The 14,734-nt window shown below is 43.7% G+C and overlaps 1 protein-coding gene across 1 annotated transcript; it reads right to left on the bottom strand.

Moving 5' to 3' along the window:
- Positions 1-13,187: 13,187 nt before the first annotated feature.
- On the bottom strand, positions 13,188-13,934 carry LOC101767931 (auxin-responsive protein SAUR36). The gene has a single exon (XM_004957483.2). The coding sequence runs from the start codon at positions 13,758-13,760 to the stop codon at positions 13,314-13,316; it is 447 nt and encodes a 148-aa protein (XP_004957540.1). The 5' UTR covers positions 13,761-13,934; the 3' UTR covers positions 13,188-13,313.
- Positions 13,935-14,734: the final 800 nt, after the last annotated feature.

Below are 14,734 nucleotides of genomic sequence, written 5' to 3'. Positions count from 1 at the left end.
AAGAGGAGTTATGATGGAAGATGATGATGAAGAAGAAGATGACAATATTCCTGATTAGATTCAATGATGTGCCTTTGCAGATGCTCCAATGGGTGAGGCTGAAGAAGAGATGGGCGAGGCAGAAGGTCCTATCGATGATCTAGATCAGGTGTTGCGAGATGCAAATGAAGACTGCGAGAATGTGAAGGAGTCAAAAAAGTTCGAGCGTATGTTGGATGATCATAAGAAATTGTTGTACCTAGATTGCAAACAGGGACATAAAAAGTTAGGTACCACTGGAAATGCTGCAATGGAAAGCAAAAAATGGAGTTTCTGATAAGGATTTTGATGAGTTAATGAAAATCATAAAGAACATGCTTCCCGAGGGGAACGAATTGCCATCCTCAACATACGAAGCAAAAAAATTTGTTTTCCCTCTAGGTTTAGAGGTACAAAAGATGTATGCATATCCTAATGACTGTATCCTCTCTTGCGGTGAGAAATATGAGAAATTGGAGGCTTGTCCTTTGTGCGAAGCGCTGCGTTATAAGATCAGGCGAGATGACCCCAATGATGTTGAGGGGCAGGCCAACAAGAAGAAAGTTCCTGCAAAGATAATGTGGTATTTCCCTATAGTACCATGGTTGAAGCGTTTATTCAGAAACAAAGCACATGCAAAATTGATGTCAGTGTTGGCACAAATAAGAACGTAAGCAAGATGAAATGATCAGACACCCCGTTGATGGGTAATGACACGATTGAAGAGCAACTAGCATGGTTGGTTAGGGGTCCATCTATCTCAGTATCAACATTAGCTGGATACGAGATAAATGGTTACACATTTTACAAGAGAGTCCAAGACTAAAAGAGCACAAACCAAAATAGTGGTGTACGTATAGATGCAATAGACAATAATAGAAAAAAAGATAGATACTATGGTGTTATTGAGAAGATATGGAAACTGGACTATAGATCTTTGAAAATCCCTCTGTTTCGGTGCCAATGGGTGAAACTTACTGGAGGAGGGGTAACGACAGACAACTATGGGATGACAATAGTAGACATCAACAAGATTGGATATAGAGACGAACCATTCGTCCTACCCAATGATGTGACTCAAGTTTTCTACGTGAAGGACATGTCAAGCAAACCAATAAGGAAAGGTGCTAATAAGTCAGATGACCAGCCAAAGCGCCACATAGTTCTTCCAGGGAAAAGAAAAATCGTTGGAGTTGAGGACAAGGCTGACATTTCAGAAGATTATGATCAGTTTGATGATCTTCCTCTATTTTCAGTCGAGGTTGACCCAAGCATCCTGTTTGCCAAAGAGGACGCTCCATACTTACGCCGCGATCACAACCAAGGGACGCTCGTCAAGAGGAAGATTATTAACATTCCATTAGATGATATTGTGTAATGTATTAGGACCATTATGCTGTGTTTTGTGGTTATCAATGATGGAACAAATTAATGTAATAACGCATTGTAATGATATGTCATGTATCTGTTGGGTTTATTAACAATACTATTTGCAAAAATCTCACCTTATTAAATAAGAACTAATTTTTGCATGCTTAAAACATTAAATATTTTGATTTTTTTAGCACCATTAAATATTAAACAATAAATTTACATACAATTAAACAAATACATGATTAAGTCATGGTAAACATGTTAATAACACTACAAGCACCATTCTTCTAAGTATTTGCATGGTCAAAATATCTGTTTTTTTGAATTCTAAAGTTAACATAAGTATTATGACCATTATAACCTATTATGTTTGATATTTGACCGCATCTGGTACTTCTATACCGTATATCTAATCAACATCAAGCTAACAAATTATTTTTGCAATTTTTATGAATGTTATTTGATTTAATACGCAATAAATTAATACAATAGCAATTGTAAAAGAAAGAAAAATAAAAAGATGTTTAGGCGGGAACTGAAACAGTAGGATGCAACCCCTTTAGTACCAGGTGGCAGGAACACCCGGTACTAAAGGGGTAGTTTTCGTTTCGCACGCGCACCCCTTTTAGTACCGGGTGGTAGCTACACCCGGTACCCCTTTTACTAAGGGGCATTAGTACTGGGTGGGGTTCTTGCCTGGTACTGGAGGGTTAAAGTGCTAGAGCGATCTTCATCCCCAACACTTAGCGCATTCTTCGTCGTCCAAATCCACGCCATCGTCCCCCTCCATGCCGCGCGCCACTGTCGCCGTCGCTGCCGCCGCCTCACCTCGTCCGTCGCGCGCCCTCGTCGCTGCCCCCGTACACCCTCGTCGCCGCCCCTGTCGACCGTTGCAACCGCCTCGGCCCATCGACCGCCGCGCGCCCTCACCGCGACGTCGCCGCCATACCCCACTCCGTCACGCCGGCTCCTCCCCCGGCCCGACACCGCTGCCGACCACTCCGCCGGCTCCTCCCCCGTCAACCGCCGCGCCCCTCCACATGGTCGGTCGCAGGCTCGCGTCTTCACCGCTGATGTAAGCCCGCGGCCGTCTGATGTCATCTTTTTTTCTTTTTTATTTCTGCAGTACATGAAATTAGCTAGAAATTGTAGGACAAAAATGTTGAATTAGCTAGAAAATATAGGAAAATTCTTGAAGTAGCTAAAAATTATAGAAAATCCTGTTAATTTTTAGAAATGTATAAAAAAGTGAAAATTGCATTGATACTTTTAGAAAATCCTATTAATTCTTGAAGTAGCTAGAAATTTTATGATAGTGTCATTCACTGTGACAAAATTCATCAAATAGTTCAATCAATTATACAAATGTGCAATTCACTATAAATATTTTTATAGTCAATTATTGTATAAGTGTTTCATTCTTTTTTTATCATTTTCTAGCAATTCACTGTAAATATTGTTGGTAGTCATTTATTCTAATAAAATTATATTATATTAGTCATTTATATTGTAACAAATTGTATAAGTGTAGTCATTTATTATTACAAAATATATAGATATTAGCAATTGTTACAACATATTCAAGATTTATAGGTCTACGTGTTCTCCCAGTGGATTGCCATTGATTAATGGAGTCTAGTTTACTTTAATCACTTTAGACATTTATCTCTATCATCATCATTTCTATAAAGACTTAGAGTCAACTCTTTAATAAATTAGAGTATGAGGTTATTTATTGGGATAATTGGATATATGCCATTGCAAATATCCAAGTTTGGAAAATTGCTATTATAATTTGTCTATTCTGAAAAATACCATTACAATTCAATGTTTGCTTGAGATGTGCCATTTTCCACGTGCAGGCTCTATTATTTCTGCATGGATTAAAATTGTATTATATTAGTCATTTATATTGTAACAAATTATATAAGTGTAGTCATTTATTGTTACAAAATGTATAAATATTAGCAATTGTATAAGTGTTTCATTTTTTTGAAAATGTATACAAATTGTACAAGTTCTGTTCATTCTAAGATTAAATCCTAGTATTTCTTAGAATAATTCCTTTTATATTATACTAGTTACAATGGCACGATCATAAGACGAGCAGGCCCGATTGGATGAGGAATACCTAATGAAGTTGATTGCTGAAGGTGGCAAGAACGATCAACCAAACGAAGATGTCGATCACAGCCAGACTGACATCTACCTCAACACGTCTGGTGATGGCAATGAGGAGCAACCAATTACCGAGGAAGGCAATGATGGGCAACAAGGCGAGGTATAGCAATTATTATATGTAAATATTTGCCAATGACACAGATGAGAGATATGAAGGAAGCACTCCTTGAGATGGAAAAAATCGGGGCAATTCAAGACCAACTATGTGGATTTTTTCTAGATGAGGTAGTAAATCCAGCGGGGGAGTTCCATAATGATGGATCAAATCTTCATCACCGTCAGGACTCGGGTTCAGAATAGTTGATCCGTAATATTGAACTTGGAAAGTTGATGCAATGTAATATTATTCATATATGTGTATGCATAATATGTCTATATATATTATCTCAAATGTAATATTATAGATAAATACAACTTTACATATATTAGCATATTAGAACTAGTATAAAATAAATACGAAATACTAATATAGAATAAAGAAACAGAAAAGAAAATCAGAAAAGAAACAGAAAAGAAAATGAGTACCGGTTGGGGAGACCAACCGGTACTAAATTGGTCTCGGCCATGCGCGACGTGGCAGCCAATTTAGTAAGGATCGCCTTTAGTACCGGTTATTTCAACCGGTACTAAAATCCCCCTTTAGTATCGAACTAGCAATACCGGTTGCGCAACCGGTGCTAAAGGGGGTTAAGCAGTCCAGCAGTGGGAGGTGAGCGTGTGTATATAGCTATATTAGGAAGATAGTAGTGTACTATTTATAGCAGCGCGAGTTGTTGGTGTGTGATGAAATAGCAGGGTTTTTTTCTGTTTTGAGATGGTTTGATGAAATAGCTAGTACCAAAGAGTAAATGTCTTGACCAATGCAAGCTTTGGGGTTCGGGAAAAAAAAAGTGTCTTTTAACACAATCACCACGCATTCGGACGATAGCTGAACCAGTTGCCTGATTGCCTCTGAAGAAATATAATGGTTGTCACCAAAACGCTGCAATAGAAAGCTGGGCACAGGACACTTCAACGTGAACACGTTCAGAACAGTCAATACATATATGGATTACTAGCATTCTGTGACAGCATGTTTCGTTCTGCTTTGATATGAACAGCCAACACGTAAAGAACTAAAGATGCCCGCTTCAGCTTGACGATGACACAGCTCTACAAAAGTTACGCAAGAAATCATGGTGTTGGGTCACGTAGTTTACAAATCATAACCAAAAACTTCAGATTCCGAAATACAATCTACAGATAAATGAATAGAAACGAGAAATTTGTGGCAGAATGACTGCGTGGTAAATGAAATTAAGGCACCAAACATCTCGTACAAAATTTTCATACTTTCGACTGATAGATACCAGGTCTGTAGGGCAGAGAAAGGGGGAAGTAAGAGCTTCTCTTTGTACACTCGCAACTCTTCCAGGGCTCGCAGAGCAAGTTTCCGCGATGCCTCTCGTTCCTAGCTTTGGGACTCAAATAGTGTCGACAATACAAGAAAACTCTGGCCTCTAGTTCCTAGCTTGGATCGAATATCTGGTATTGGTTTGATCGGGAGGAGGAAGACGGGTGAACTGTTTTCAATACACCCTTCCTAGCTAGCACACTTGGTGGTAGGCTTCTGGTAGCTATTAGTTCCTGCAGCTCTCGTCGTTTGCCAGTCCCCTACTCGCTTCCTGCTGCTTATATATACAAGACCGGGAGATGTAGTGTTAGGTTGAATAATGCCACTGATTCAAATTGTACACTTGCTGATCCATGCAAGTACTTAAAGAGCGAATGCCCCTGATATCTGCATTATGCACAAATTGATGGATGAAAAATGTCAGGCTGGAAATTAATGGAATTGCTCGAAACGAGCTACCAGCAGTGTCTGTCTGTCTTGATCAATGCAGCTCCAGGTTTCGACAAATGAACTCATCAAAGGCTCCACGCATCAACTGGATAGCCACTGGCATGAAACAGACAACATGCGTTTTATAATAGCAGAACAATGACTCCGAAGAAGTTCCAGCTGCCAAATAACCTCGAAATCTGGAGACATGACACTTCAACATCAACACGTTCAGAATCAGAACAATCAAGTACATACGGAGTAGCCATTCGGTTCCATGTTTATGTTTCGAAGAATACCACATAACGAGAGAGTGCATTTAGTTCATGGATGAAATAGCTTATGCAATGCATAGTTTTATTTTTTTGTTGTTTCCTAGGTTACATGCAAGACACAACAATTTTGGAAATAATATACACATGGTTTCATCTCCATGAAACTATTTTCTTCTTTCACCTCATAAATACTATAACATGTCATCACAAGTGCCTACATGACAGCTCATTTATTGCCTATGAAACCCACACTGAGAATGGCTATTCCTAGTGCAACGTTTCATTATGCAGTTTCCAAGGATGCCACATCATCCCATGAGGTGTGTTCTGATGAATGAAACAAGAAGTCCCAGTGCACAGTTTCAATTCACAGTTTCATAAAATGTCCATAGCATTTATTAGTTACATGGTGTTAGGATATTGTTCCTACTGCCAATGCATACAATCAATACTCCCGAACGTGCTAGGAAAACCTCAACTCTCACCACTTTTGAGCAAACGCTCAGCATCTTCCATGGTAGGGCACCTCAAATAGTATCCACCAAAAATTGCGATAACACCTTCGACAAACATCTTCATCGCCTCTAATGCAGTACTATCTCCAATTTTTAAATATTCATCTAGATGATTTGCAGCACTGCCATTAGCCAATTGACGAATAGCCGTTGTGCATTTCTGGAGTAGTGTTAGGCCTTGACGATTAAGAGCATCCAACTTTGTAATGAAATAATCGGACCATTTGCCTAACTCATCAACGATGCGTAGAAAGAGTGGCCTGGACATACGGAATCTTCGTCGAAAAACATTTGCTGGGTACAGAGGATTATCTGAGAAATAATCATCAACCAGATGTTGATGGTACTACTCCCTTAGCCTTCTGATGTACTTCCTCGGAGCACTTCGAAGATCATACGTGGCTTCTTGAAGATCTTCTAAGCTTGACTTCAAATTTTGAGTCGCCTCGTCGATGACATCATCAAAAATTTCCTCGTCGGCGAGAAAGTCATCCCAGTCATAAGAGATGTTGCTTGCTGGGTCAGGAGAGTGGATAGAAGAGAAAGGATCACCCTGTTGCGACATCTAGTTGAGGCTGGGCGAGAGAGTGAAGGAATGAAGAATGGCTACGTCTGCTGCATATATAGGTAGCAGCAGGATGTCGTTTCACACCTAAAAGATGCATTCACACTATGAAAGATCTTAGGGGGTGTTTGGATACACCTTATTAAAGTTTAGCACCTATCACATCAGATGTTTGGATGCTAATTAGAAGTATTAAACATAGGCTAATTACAAAACTAATTGCACAAATGGAGTCTAATTCGCGAGACGAATCTATTAAGCCTAATTAGCTCATGATTTGATAATGTGGTGCTACAGTTTCCATTTGCTAATGATGGATTAATTAGGCTTAATAGATTCGTCTTGCGAATTAGCACAAGGTTCTGCAATTAGTTTTATAATTAGCTCATGTTTAGTCCTTCTAATTAGCATCCGAACATCCGATGTGATACTGCTAAAGTTTAGCACCTAGTATCCAACAACCTCTCGTTCACACGATGAAAGACTCGTTCACACTCGTGTACAACATGTCGTTTGACATTAGAAAAACAGGCATTCATACTAAACAAGCATTCGTCACAGCAGCAGCATGTCGTCTCACACAAAAAAAAGTAAGTACCAGCATTCACACTGCATGTAGGGGCGTTTGGTTCGTCGAGCTAAAGTTTAGTCCGTGTCACATCGAATATTCGGAGATTAATTATGAGGATTAAATATGAGTTAATTATAAAACTAATTGCACAGATAGAGGCTAAACGGCAAGACGAATCTATTAAGCGTAATTAATCCATCATTAGCAAATATTTACTGTAGCAGCACATTATCAAATTATGAACTAATTAGGCTTAATAGATTCGTCTCGCCGTCTAGCCTCCATCTGTGTAATAGGTTTTGTAAACAGTTTACGATTAATACTTCTAATTAGTATTTAAACATTCAATATGACAGGTGCTGAAAATAAGCAGTTGGAACCAAACGCCCCCTTAGCTGTGAACTTAAACAAGGATTCAGACTCTTAACCAAATACAATGATATATAGGATAGATAGCATGCTCACAAATAGCATGGCAGAACAGAAAGAAATAGCATGTTCACAATTAGCATGACAGATAACAGAAAGAACTAGCATGTCAGATTGCTCAAGAACAAAAAAAACACCTCATACTTCATCGTTGTTACTGAATAGCTTCTTCTCCATCACCGTCAATGTCTTATCTCTTCTAGCCTTTGATTCTTCTATCATCTGACTTGTGTCTTGCTGAAGCAATGAATCATAGACTGCTGCCTTGACTTGCAGCAATTTTGCTTCCTTTTCCTCTTGTGCTGCCTTGAGTCTCATCCTTGAGATTTCAAGATGTGCCTCTGTGGTCTTCTCACACGCCTGCTTACGCTCTTGCGTTACTACAACTATCTTGTCTATATTATCTTCTAAGATTGCAAAACCTTGAATAATCTCTTCCGTCTTGCGCTTGCCTTGGCTGCATCTCTCCCAATTGGATGCTCAGTCCCTATGTCATCATCAACATGTATGGGAAGCTGTGATTGATTGTTTTCTTTCTCCAATTGGGCAACATATGCACACCATTTAGGCAACAATTGAGGATTGTCCTTGTGCCAGTGGTGGCGGTGACGGAGAGATTGGTGCAAAGTTCTGAGTAAGTCCAACAAAATGAAAATTTTGTTCCGGTGCAGCAAATGGTGGTGGTTGTAAGAAATTAATAGAACCTCCCCTAAAATATACATAAATGATATGGTCAGAACAGCTGCAAAACATACTATATTTACACATGGACAGAAACTTTGCAGGTCGCACAAGACAGTTAAGTCTGAAAACTGATAAAAGTATAATTCATCAAGCAATAATTTAATCTGTTTTCAGCTGCAGTCCCATAGAAGTATAAAGATTAACAAAATGATCTTGCATCCAAATGACGATCTAGCAATGGATTAAAATAAAAGGCCGATAGATTAGTCACAGGAAGATCTAGCAGCTCAACCTTCTCACATGGACAGAAACTAAATAACAAGTACCAGGGATTTGGCATTCGTACTATCATCAATTTTTAAGCTGAACACTAGCATCCGTACTGCAAAAATCGAACAACGGAGGGAGCGTACCAGGGATTTGAGCATTGGTTTTCTTGAGGGGAATGAATCGCACCACTCCCACCAGGTACGGCCTGCCATTCTGCAGCAAGCGGTGCCGGCGGCGGTTGCCCAGTAGGACCCGGAGGGAATGGCGGCGGCGGCGGCGGCGGCGCTCCCGCTGGAACCGGCTGTGGTGGCGGTACTGGTGGCACACCAAGACGCGGTGGTGCTGGTGATGGCGGCGGCGGCGCCTTCCGCTTGCTCGCTCCACTTCTCTTCTCCCGGGTCGGCATCTGGTTCCGTCGGGGAAGCACCGCCGACAGCACGGAGGAAGCCGCGATTGGAGCAGGGGCGGCGCAAATGGAATGGGTAGGGCCTGGATGGAAAGGCAATCTGCGGAAGAAACGCCATGAGCCCTAGTGCGGTTTCCTCCGCGTACCTGTATCCTCTCTCTCCTCTTCAATTTCTTACCGTGTCACCACAAAAGCTGATGTGTCAGTTAATTAATGTGCGTGAAACCGTGATGAAACTGTGATAGCACGGTACGTGCATTGATACAGATCGAACAGCCAACACGGCAACACGTATGCGTTGCTTCAGTTTGGAAGTGTGGTAAATCCTCAAGAGGAAAGATAGCTTGGAAATGAAGTGCATGTCGACACGAACCATGTGAGAGATGCCGGAAAACCAGCAGACGTGTGTGTGTGCGCTAGACCAGCACGAGGACCCACTCATCGTTGTTGGGGCCTTGGGGGAGGATTTCTGGACGAAGAACACTGCGTCCAGGGACAGGGACCGCGGGCCAAGCTAAGGGAGCATGTCGGGGCACGGCGGGGCATACTTGCATTGGCGACGGCGTGCAGAGCCCAAGGACTCGAGGTCCTTGCGCGCCTCCGGGCAGGCGGGCACAGCGTGCTTCACCTCGGCGTTTCCACCTGTGCGCCGCCGCCGGCGTCTTGTGTTTCGTCACGCTTGCCGCCATGCGCAGTCTTGCTGGACCACGCCCCATCCCCCGAGAGATCACCATTGTATTTGACGGTCGCTCACCTCTGCAAAAATTCCGCAGCAAATCAATTGTAGAATCACGCAAAGCTTCAGATTCCGAAGCTCCGGCACCTCTCATATAATTTTTCAGATTTTCAACTCATACAGATCTGTAGATAGGATGAGGGGGAAAAGGAGCAGTAGTAAAGGCCCATGTCTATGTTTTAGCAACTCTTCTTACTCACCTCGCACAGCAAGTTTCCCCAATGCCTCTCATTCCCATCTAGGACACTCAAATAGTGTAGACAACACCCAAGAAAACTCTCGCCCCTTAGCTTCATCAGGATTTTGTAGGCTTCCCCTAGCTCGGTTTTGACAATTCAGAGAGCCCAGCATCGACGGCTTGGATTCAAGACGACGCACACCATGGGGATTGGCTGCTGGGATCGAAGATCTGGTTTTTATTTGATCGGGAGGAGGAAGATGGGAGAACTGTGCACGGCTGCACCAGCGCAGCTGCGGATTGAGTGGCCGGGATAGGAGGGCTAGGGTGTTGCCGGTTGCGGCACTTTTATATGTAACAGAACGTGCCTCCGAAGAAATTCCAATTGCCAAAACACCTCAAAATAAAAGAAAGGGTCTGTGCAGAAACTGAAAAGATGTAGAAATGGGACACAGCACACTTCAACATGACCACATTCAGAACAATTCAATACATATGGACTACCAACTTTAATTCTATGATGATAGCATGGTACGTGCGTATTGATGTATAATGAACAGCCAACAGGTACACGTTTCAGAGATGCCTGCTTCAGCTTGGAAGTGTGATAAAGCCTTCAGAGAAATGATACCAACCATTTTGATTCAGTCTTGTATCTGTGCTCTGTAGGAAATGAACTCAATAAGCAGTTAAGCACCACGTGAGATGGGAAACCGAACAGATATTGTGGGCACAAGGTTTCACAGGCATATCAGAAGCGTGAACGATGCATATCACAATTCATATAATCATATGGCTCCAGGAAGAACATCAAATTTGGCCAATTGGGCATCCAATCAGTGATCATCCGCAGTTGTTTAATATCAGTCTGGAAGCCATCAGTATCTCCTTGCACAGTACCAACAAGAGAAGCAGGCCAAACGTTGGGCTGCCACAATCAACACGTTCTCCTCCAGACCACACCTCTTGTTCCCGCTGCCGTTCAGCATGGTAGCAGATGACAGAAAGTGACCAGCACTCACACTTCGCAGCTAGTGAGTCTGGCATGCGCCCAACAGTTGAACCAATCAAAATCTAATCCAATCAATCATGGTGCAGACCTCGCCTGCACCCATCTCATGGCCTTGTCCCTTGACAACTCAGTTTAAATTGTCAATAAACTCTAAAGTAGACCCAGACTGATGCTTAGTATAAGCAGTATATCACTGGACCTCAGCTATATACAGTGTATACTGTAAGCAGTAAACGATGCGTACAAGATACACAATTTGGTTCAGAGTAAACTACTCTTGCATATATTGATGTAATTAAAATATTTTGTACACAAGCAGTAGACAGTAGTTCCTGAAGATATGCAGGATTTTGCATATATTGATGTAATATCTTTTGCACTCTTGCATGTAAAGTACTCTAACATAGTTGGAAGATGTTAGAAGGAAAGAAGGCAATTGTACATTTCTATCAAGCACAATGAGCTGGCCGCATTATTCCTTCCTAGAACTTTGAGAAAATTGTGATGTGAAGGCTTTCTTATCTTGCAAGGTAGCAGCCAATCTAGCAGTAGCCTGGCAAACCAGCAACTACAGGCAAAATCACCCTTATCTTTGCGTTGCTATACTTTGAAACAGTCAAGAACGGCAAGTATATGTGCATTCCATAACCAAGAACAGTCACATATGAACCTACATACAGTTAGGAGAGAAACTTGCAGTATAACATATGCTTCAATCCGAAAATGCAGAGAGAATGGCCTAGTGGTATTTTACAGTGAACTGAAAGAGTTTTCTTAGACCAAAATAAAGTGGTCACTCTGTAAAATGTTAGTAGCAGTAGGAATATTGCACTAAACGGTGTTGGTCCAGTAAATCAATTTAACTGTATAGAAGATTGGGGTCCTGCAAATGCCCAAGCCAATTGTGCCAGCACAAGCTCCGGACTTGGCAGATCAACATTAAGACCGCCAATTGCTTTGAAAAAGCTTAAGGAATTTGTGGTCATGATCTAATAGCATCAACCTTCTATTTCAGTTTTCATATGAGCAAGTAATCTGATCAAGTTTGCCTTTTGGAATTCTCACCAGAGCATGGCATGGAGAATTGGAGATGGCGCTCCAGCTGACGACCTGACGCGAGAAGCATTCAAGCGGAGGATGCTAGCGCCGCACTTGACGCCACAGCCCACCAGCAAGCGGCGGGGCCAGAGGAACACGAGGAACCACCGAACCAGCAAAGGGAGGTGGCCGCTTCCACCGACGAGCTCGCGGCCGCAGGGCGCGGAACCGCGCCGCGGACGCGCCTGGCGCTCTCTCCGCCAGCGAGCGCTCCCTGGACGACATGTCCTTCACCTCCTCGTGTGGGAACGGCATCTCACAGTTGTGGGCTACCCTGGGTGGCTTCGCCGAGGACGTCGCCGGTCGGATCTTGCTCTGAAAGGGCGGCGGACGGTGGCGAGGGGCGCAAAACTTTTACTGAAAACCCCCTAACATAATCGCGATCCAACTTTTTACATAAAACCCCCTGCTTCGGTACTCCTCCCCCGCTTGCTCTGGTTCGTCTTCGTCGCCGGCGCCGTTCCTGAACCACGACGGTGGAGGCGACACCGAAGATGATGTTCCAGCACGGCTGGTTTCCCAGCTACCTCCTCACCGCATCCGCCTGCCAATTCTCCGGTGCCACCTCTAGCAGTCCAGCCCTCCAGACCTCCACTCGGCCTCTGTCGTCATCCGTCATTACCAGATCCCTTCATACCCTCCCCTTCTCCGTCCTCCGACCGTCTAGTCTTCGACGAAATCTACCCCGAATTTCCCTTCGCCTCAAGGGAACCAAAACCAACCATTGCTTTCACGAAACAGACCACCGTCTTGGTCGAAGGATCAGCAGAGAATGCTGGGGCGCTCTGGTGGCACTGAGTGGTGAGGCGCGGCTGAGACAGAGTAGAAGCCTGGAGTCAGATTTGCACCCATCTATTTTTTATCCAATGATGAAGTACAGTTGCTGCATTTTGTTGAACATAAGAGTCAAAGTCTTGCATAGAAAATCACTCGGTATGGTGAAATGTCTTGAACGGCAAATAAGTTGATGGCGTACTTGCAGAGCTGCATTTATCAAGACATCGTAGAACACCGTACCCAAGTTTGCTACTCCATATTAAAAAAAAAAACTTGTAGTGCATAACTGCATATCTCTGTTCCGTTTCCTTTTTGAAACAATCATATATATTTTCCAGTTTCTAACAATGTATTTACATATCCCATGCAAGAAAAAAGAAAACAATCTCTTATAGCTGATCTTCAGAAGCTAGCAACAGCTACTTGCTGGCTAACACCCATAGATTGCGCCAAGCCATTTCCATAGTGGCAAGGCCTCGCCATGGAGCTCAGGAACGCCCTCACGACCTCTTCCGATGCGTCTCTTCTGAGCAAACACAACACGTACTCCATCACGGCAGCATCGCAGGGCAGCGTGATCCTGCCATCATCGCCGGCGAACCCGAACTCCTCCTGCGACATGTTCAGGAGCTCGCCGAAGACCGCCGTGCCGAGGTACGCCAGCGGGACCTCGAACCTCCGGCCGTCGGCCGAGTACACGACGCAGCAACCCTTGCCGGCCACCGACGTCGACGTGCTGCAGGGCCCTTCGGTTTCCTTTGCCGGCGCCGATGTGATCCGCTTCCTCGCCAGGCCAGCCATTCGCTGCCACTTCTTCGCCATCTGAACGAGTCTCTTGGCGCTGACCATGGCTGCTTGCTTCTCCTGCTTTTCTTGGCTGGAAGTTCAGAGAACTGCAGTTTAATTTGTATCTGGTGTGTGTTCAGCTTCTAGGTGTAGTGCTTAGCTTGCAGATGGAATGAAGTGTTGGCACGAAGCTGACGGATTTATAGGTGAGAGCTGAGAACTGAGAAGAAAGAGAAAGCATACGGTTCAAGGGCAGCCATCAACTCAGGCTGGCAAGAGACAAGGCCACGAGCTAAGAACATGCAATGTTGCAATTCCAAGGTGAATCGGTGTGTGACTTTGATTTGATTTCTATGGGGCCATCTGTTTGCCACTTGCTGCAGTGCTTGGGTATCGCAACGTGCTGCCATACTGCAATGCCTCATGTAAATTGGGTCCAAATGTCGGTACCAGTTCTTTTCAGTGGTTGTGCAATTGCTGTTTGTGACTAGTGTGTCCCCTATCCTAACATATCTGAAATCTTTTTTGTGCCTAGCACATTGTTTCTGAGAGACCGAGTCAAGCCTGCTCTAACGGCCCAGCACAACTTGCTCGACAGCTTCATATCACTCCTTCAGTTTGCGGTCTGCAGCTGGATCACTAGCACGTCATGTGAGCTCCATTTCTCGGCTGCTTCGTTCTTGCAGTTCTCTACATTCCCGTTTTTATTTTATTGTCATTGGATCTTGAAGCATGCCGATGACATTGCCATCTAATCGGAACGTTCAGCCCATGCTTCCCTGCCCTCATCTTGCTGTGGGCAGTGCCTTGTTTTCAGTCTGAAAGAAAACAGGTTCATGTGCTGATGTATCTGACGGCACAGCCGCTAGCTGAACAAGCCACGAGCGGCACACCCACGCTTGACATGGGGTCCTCGTGCCCCTTCCCGGCACCGAAAGCGGCACACCCACGAGCGGCACCGGCACGCGCCAAACACTCGCGGCCCCCACCTGAATCTCATCCATCCTCTCCTCCCTTGCCCAACCATTGCATTGGAG

Source organism: Setaria italica, chromosome II (genome assembly GCF_000263155.2).
Source record: "Setaria italica strain Yugu1 chromosome II, Setaria_italica_v2.0, whole genome shotgun sequence".
In the NCBI taxonomy this organism is placed as follows: domain Eukaryota; kingdom Viridiplantae; phylum Streptophyta; class Magnoliopsida; order Poales; family Poaceae; genus Setaria; species Setaria italica.
The sequence above is the reverse complement of the archived record's forward strand: the minus strand, read 5'-3'. Positions and strand labels throughout refer to the sequence as shown.

Coding starts and splice junctions, on each gene's coding strand:
- LOC101767931 (XM_004957483.2), bottom strand. CDS start 13,760: ATGGTCAGCGCCAAGAGACTCGTTCAGATGGCGAAGAAGTGGCAGCGA.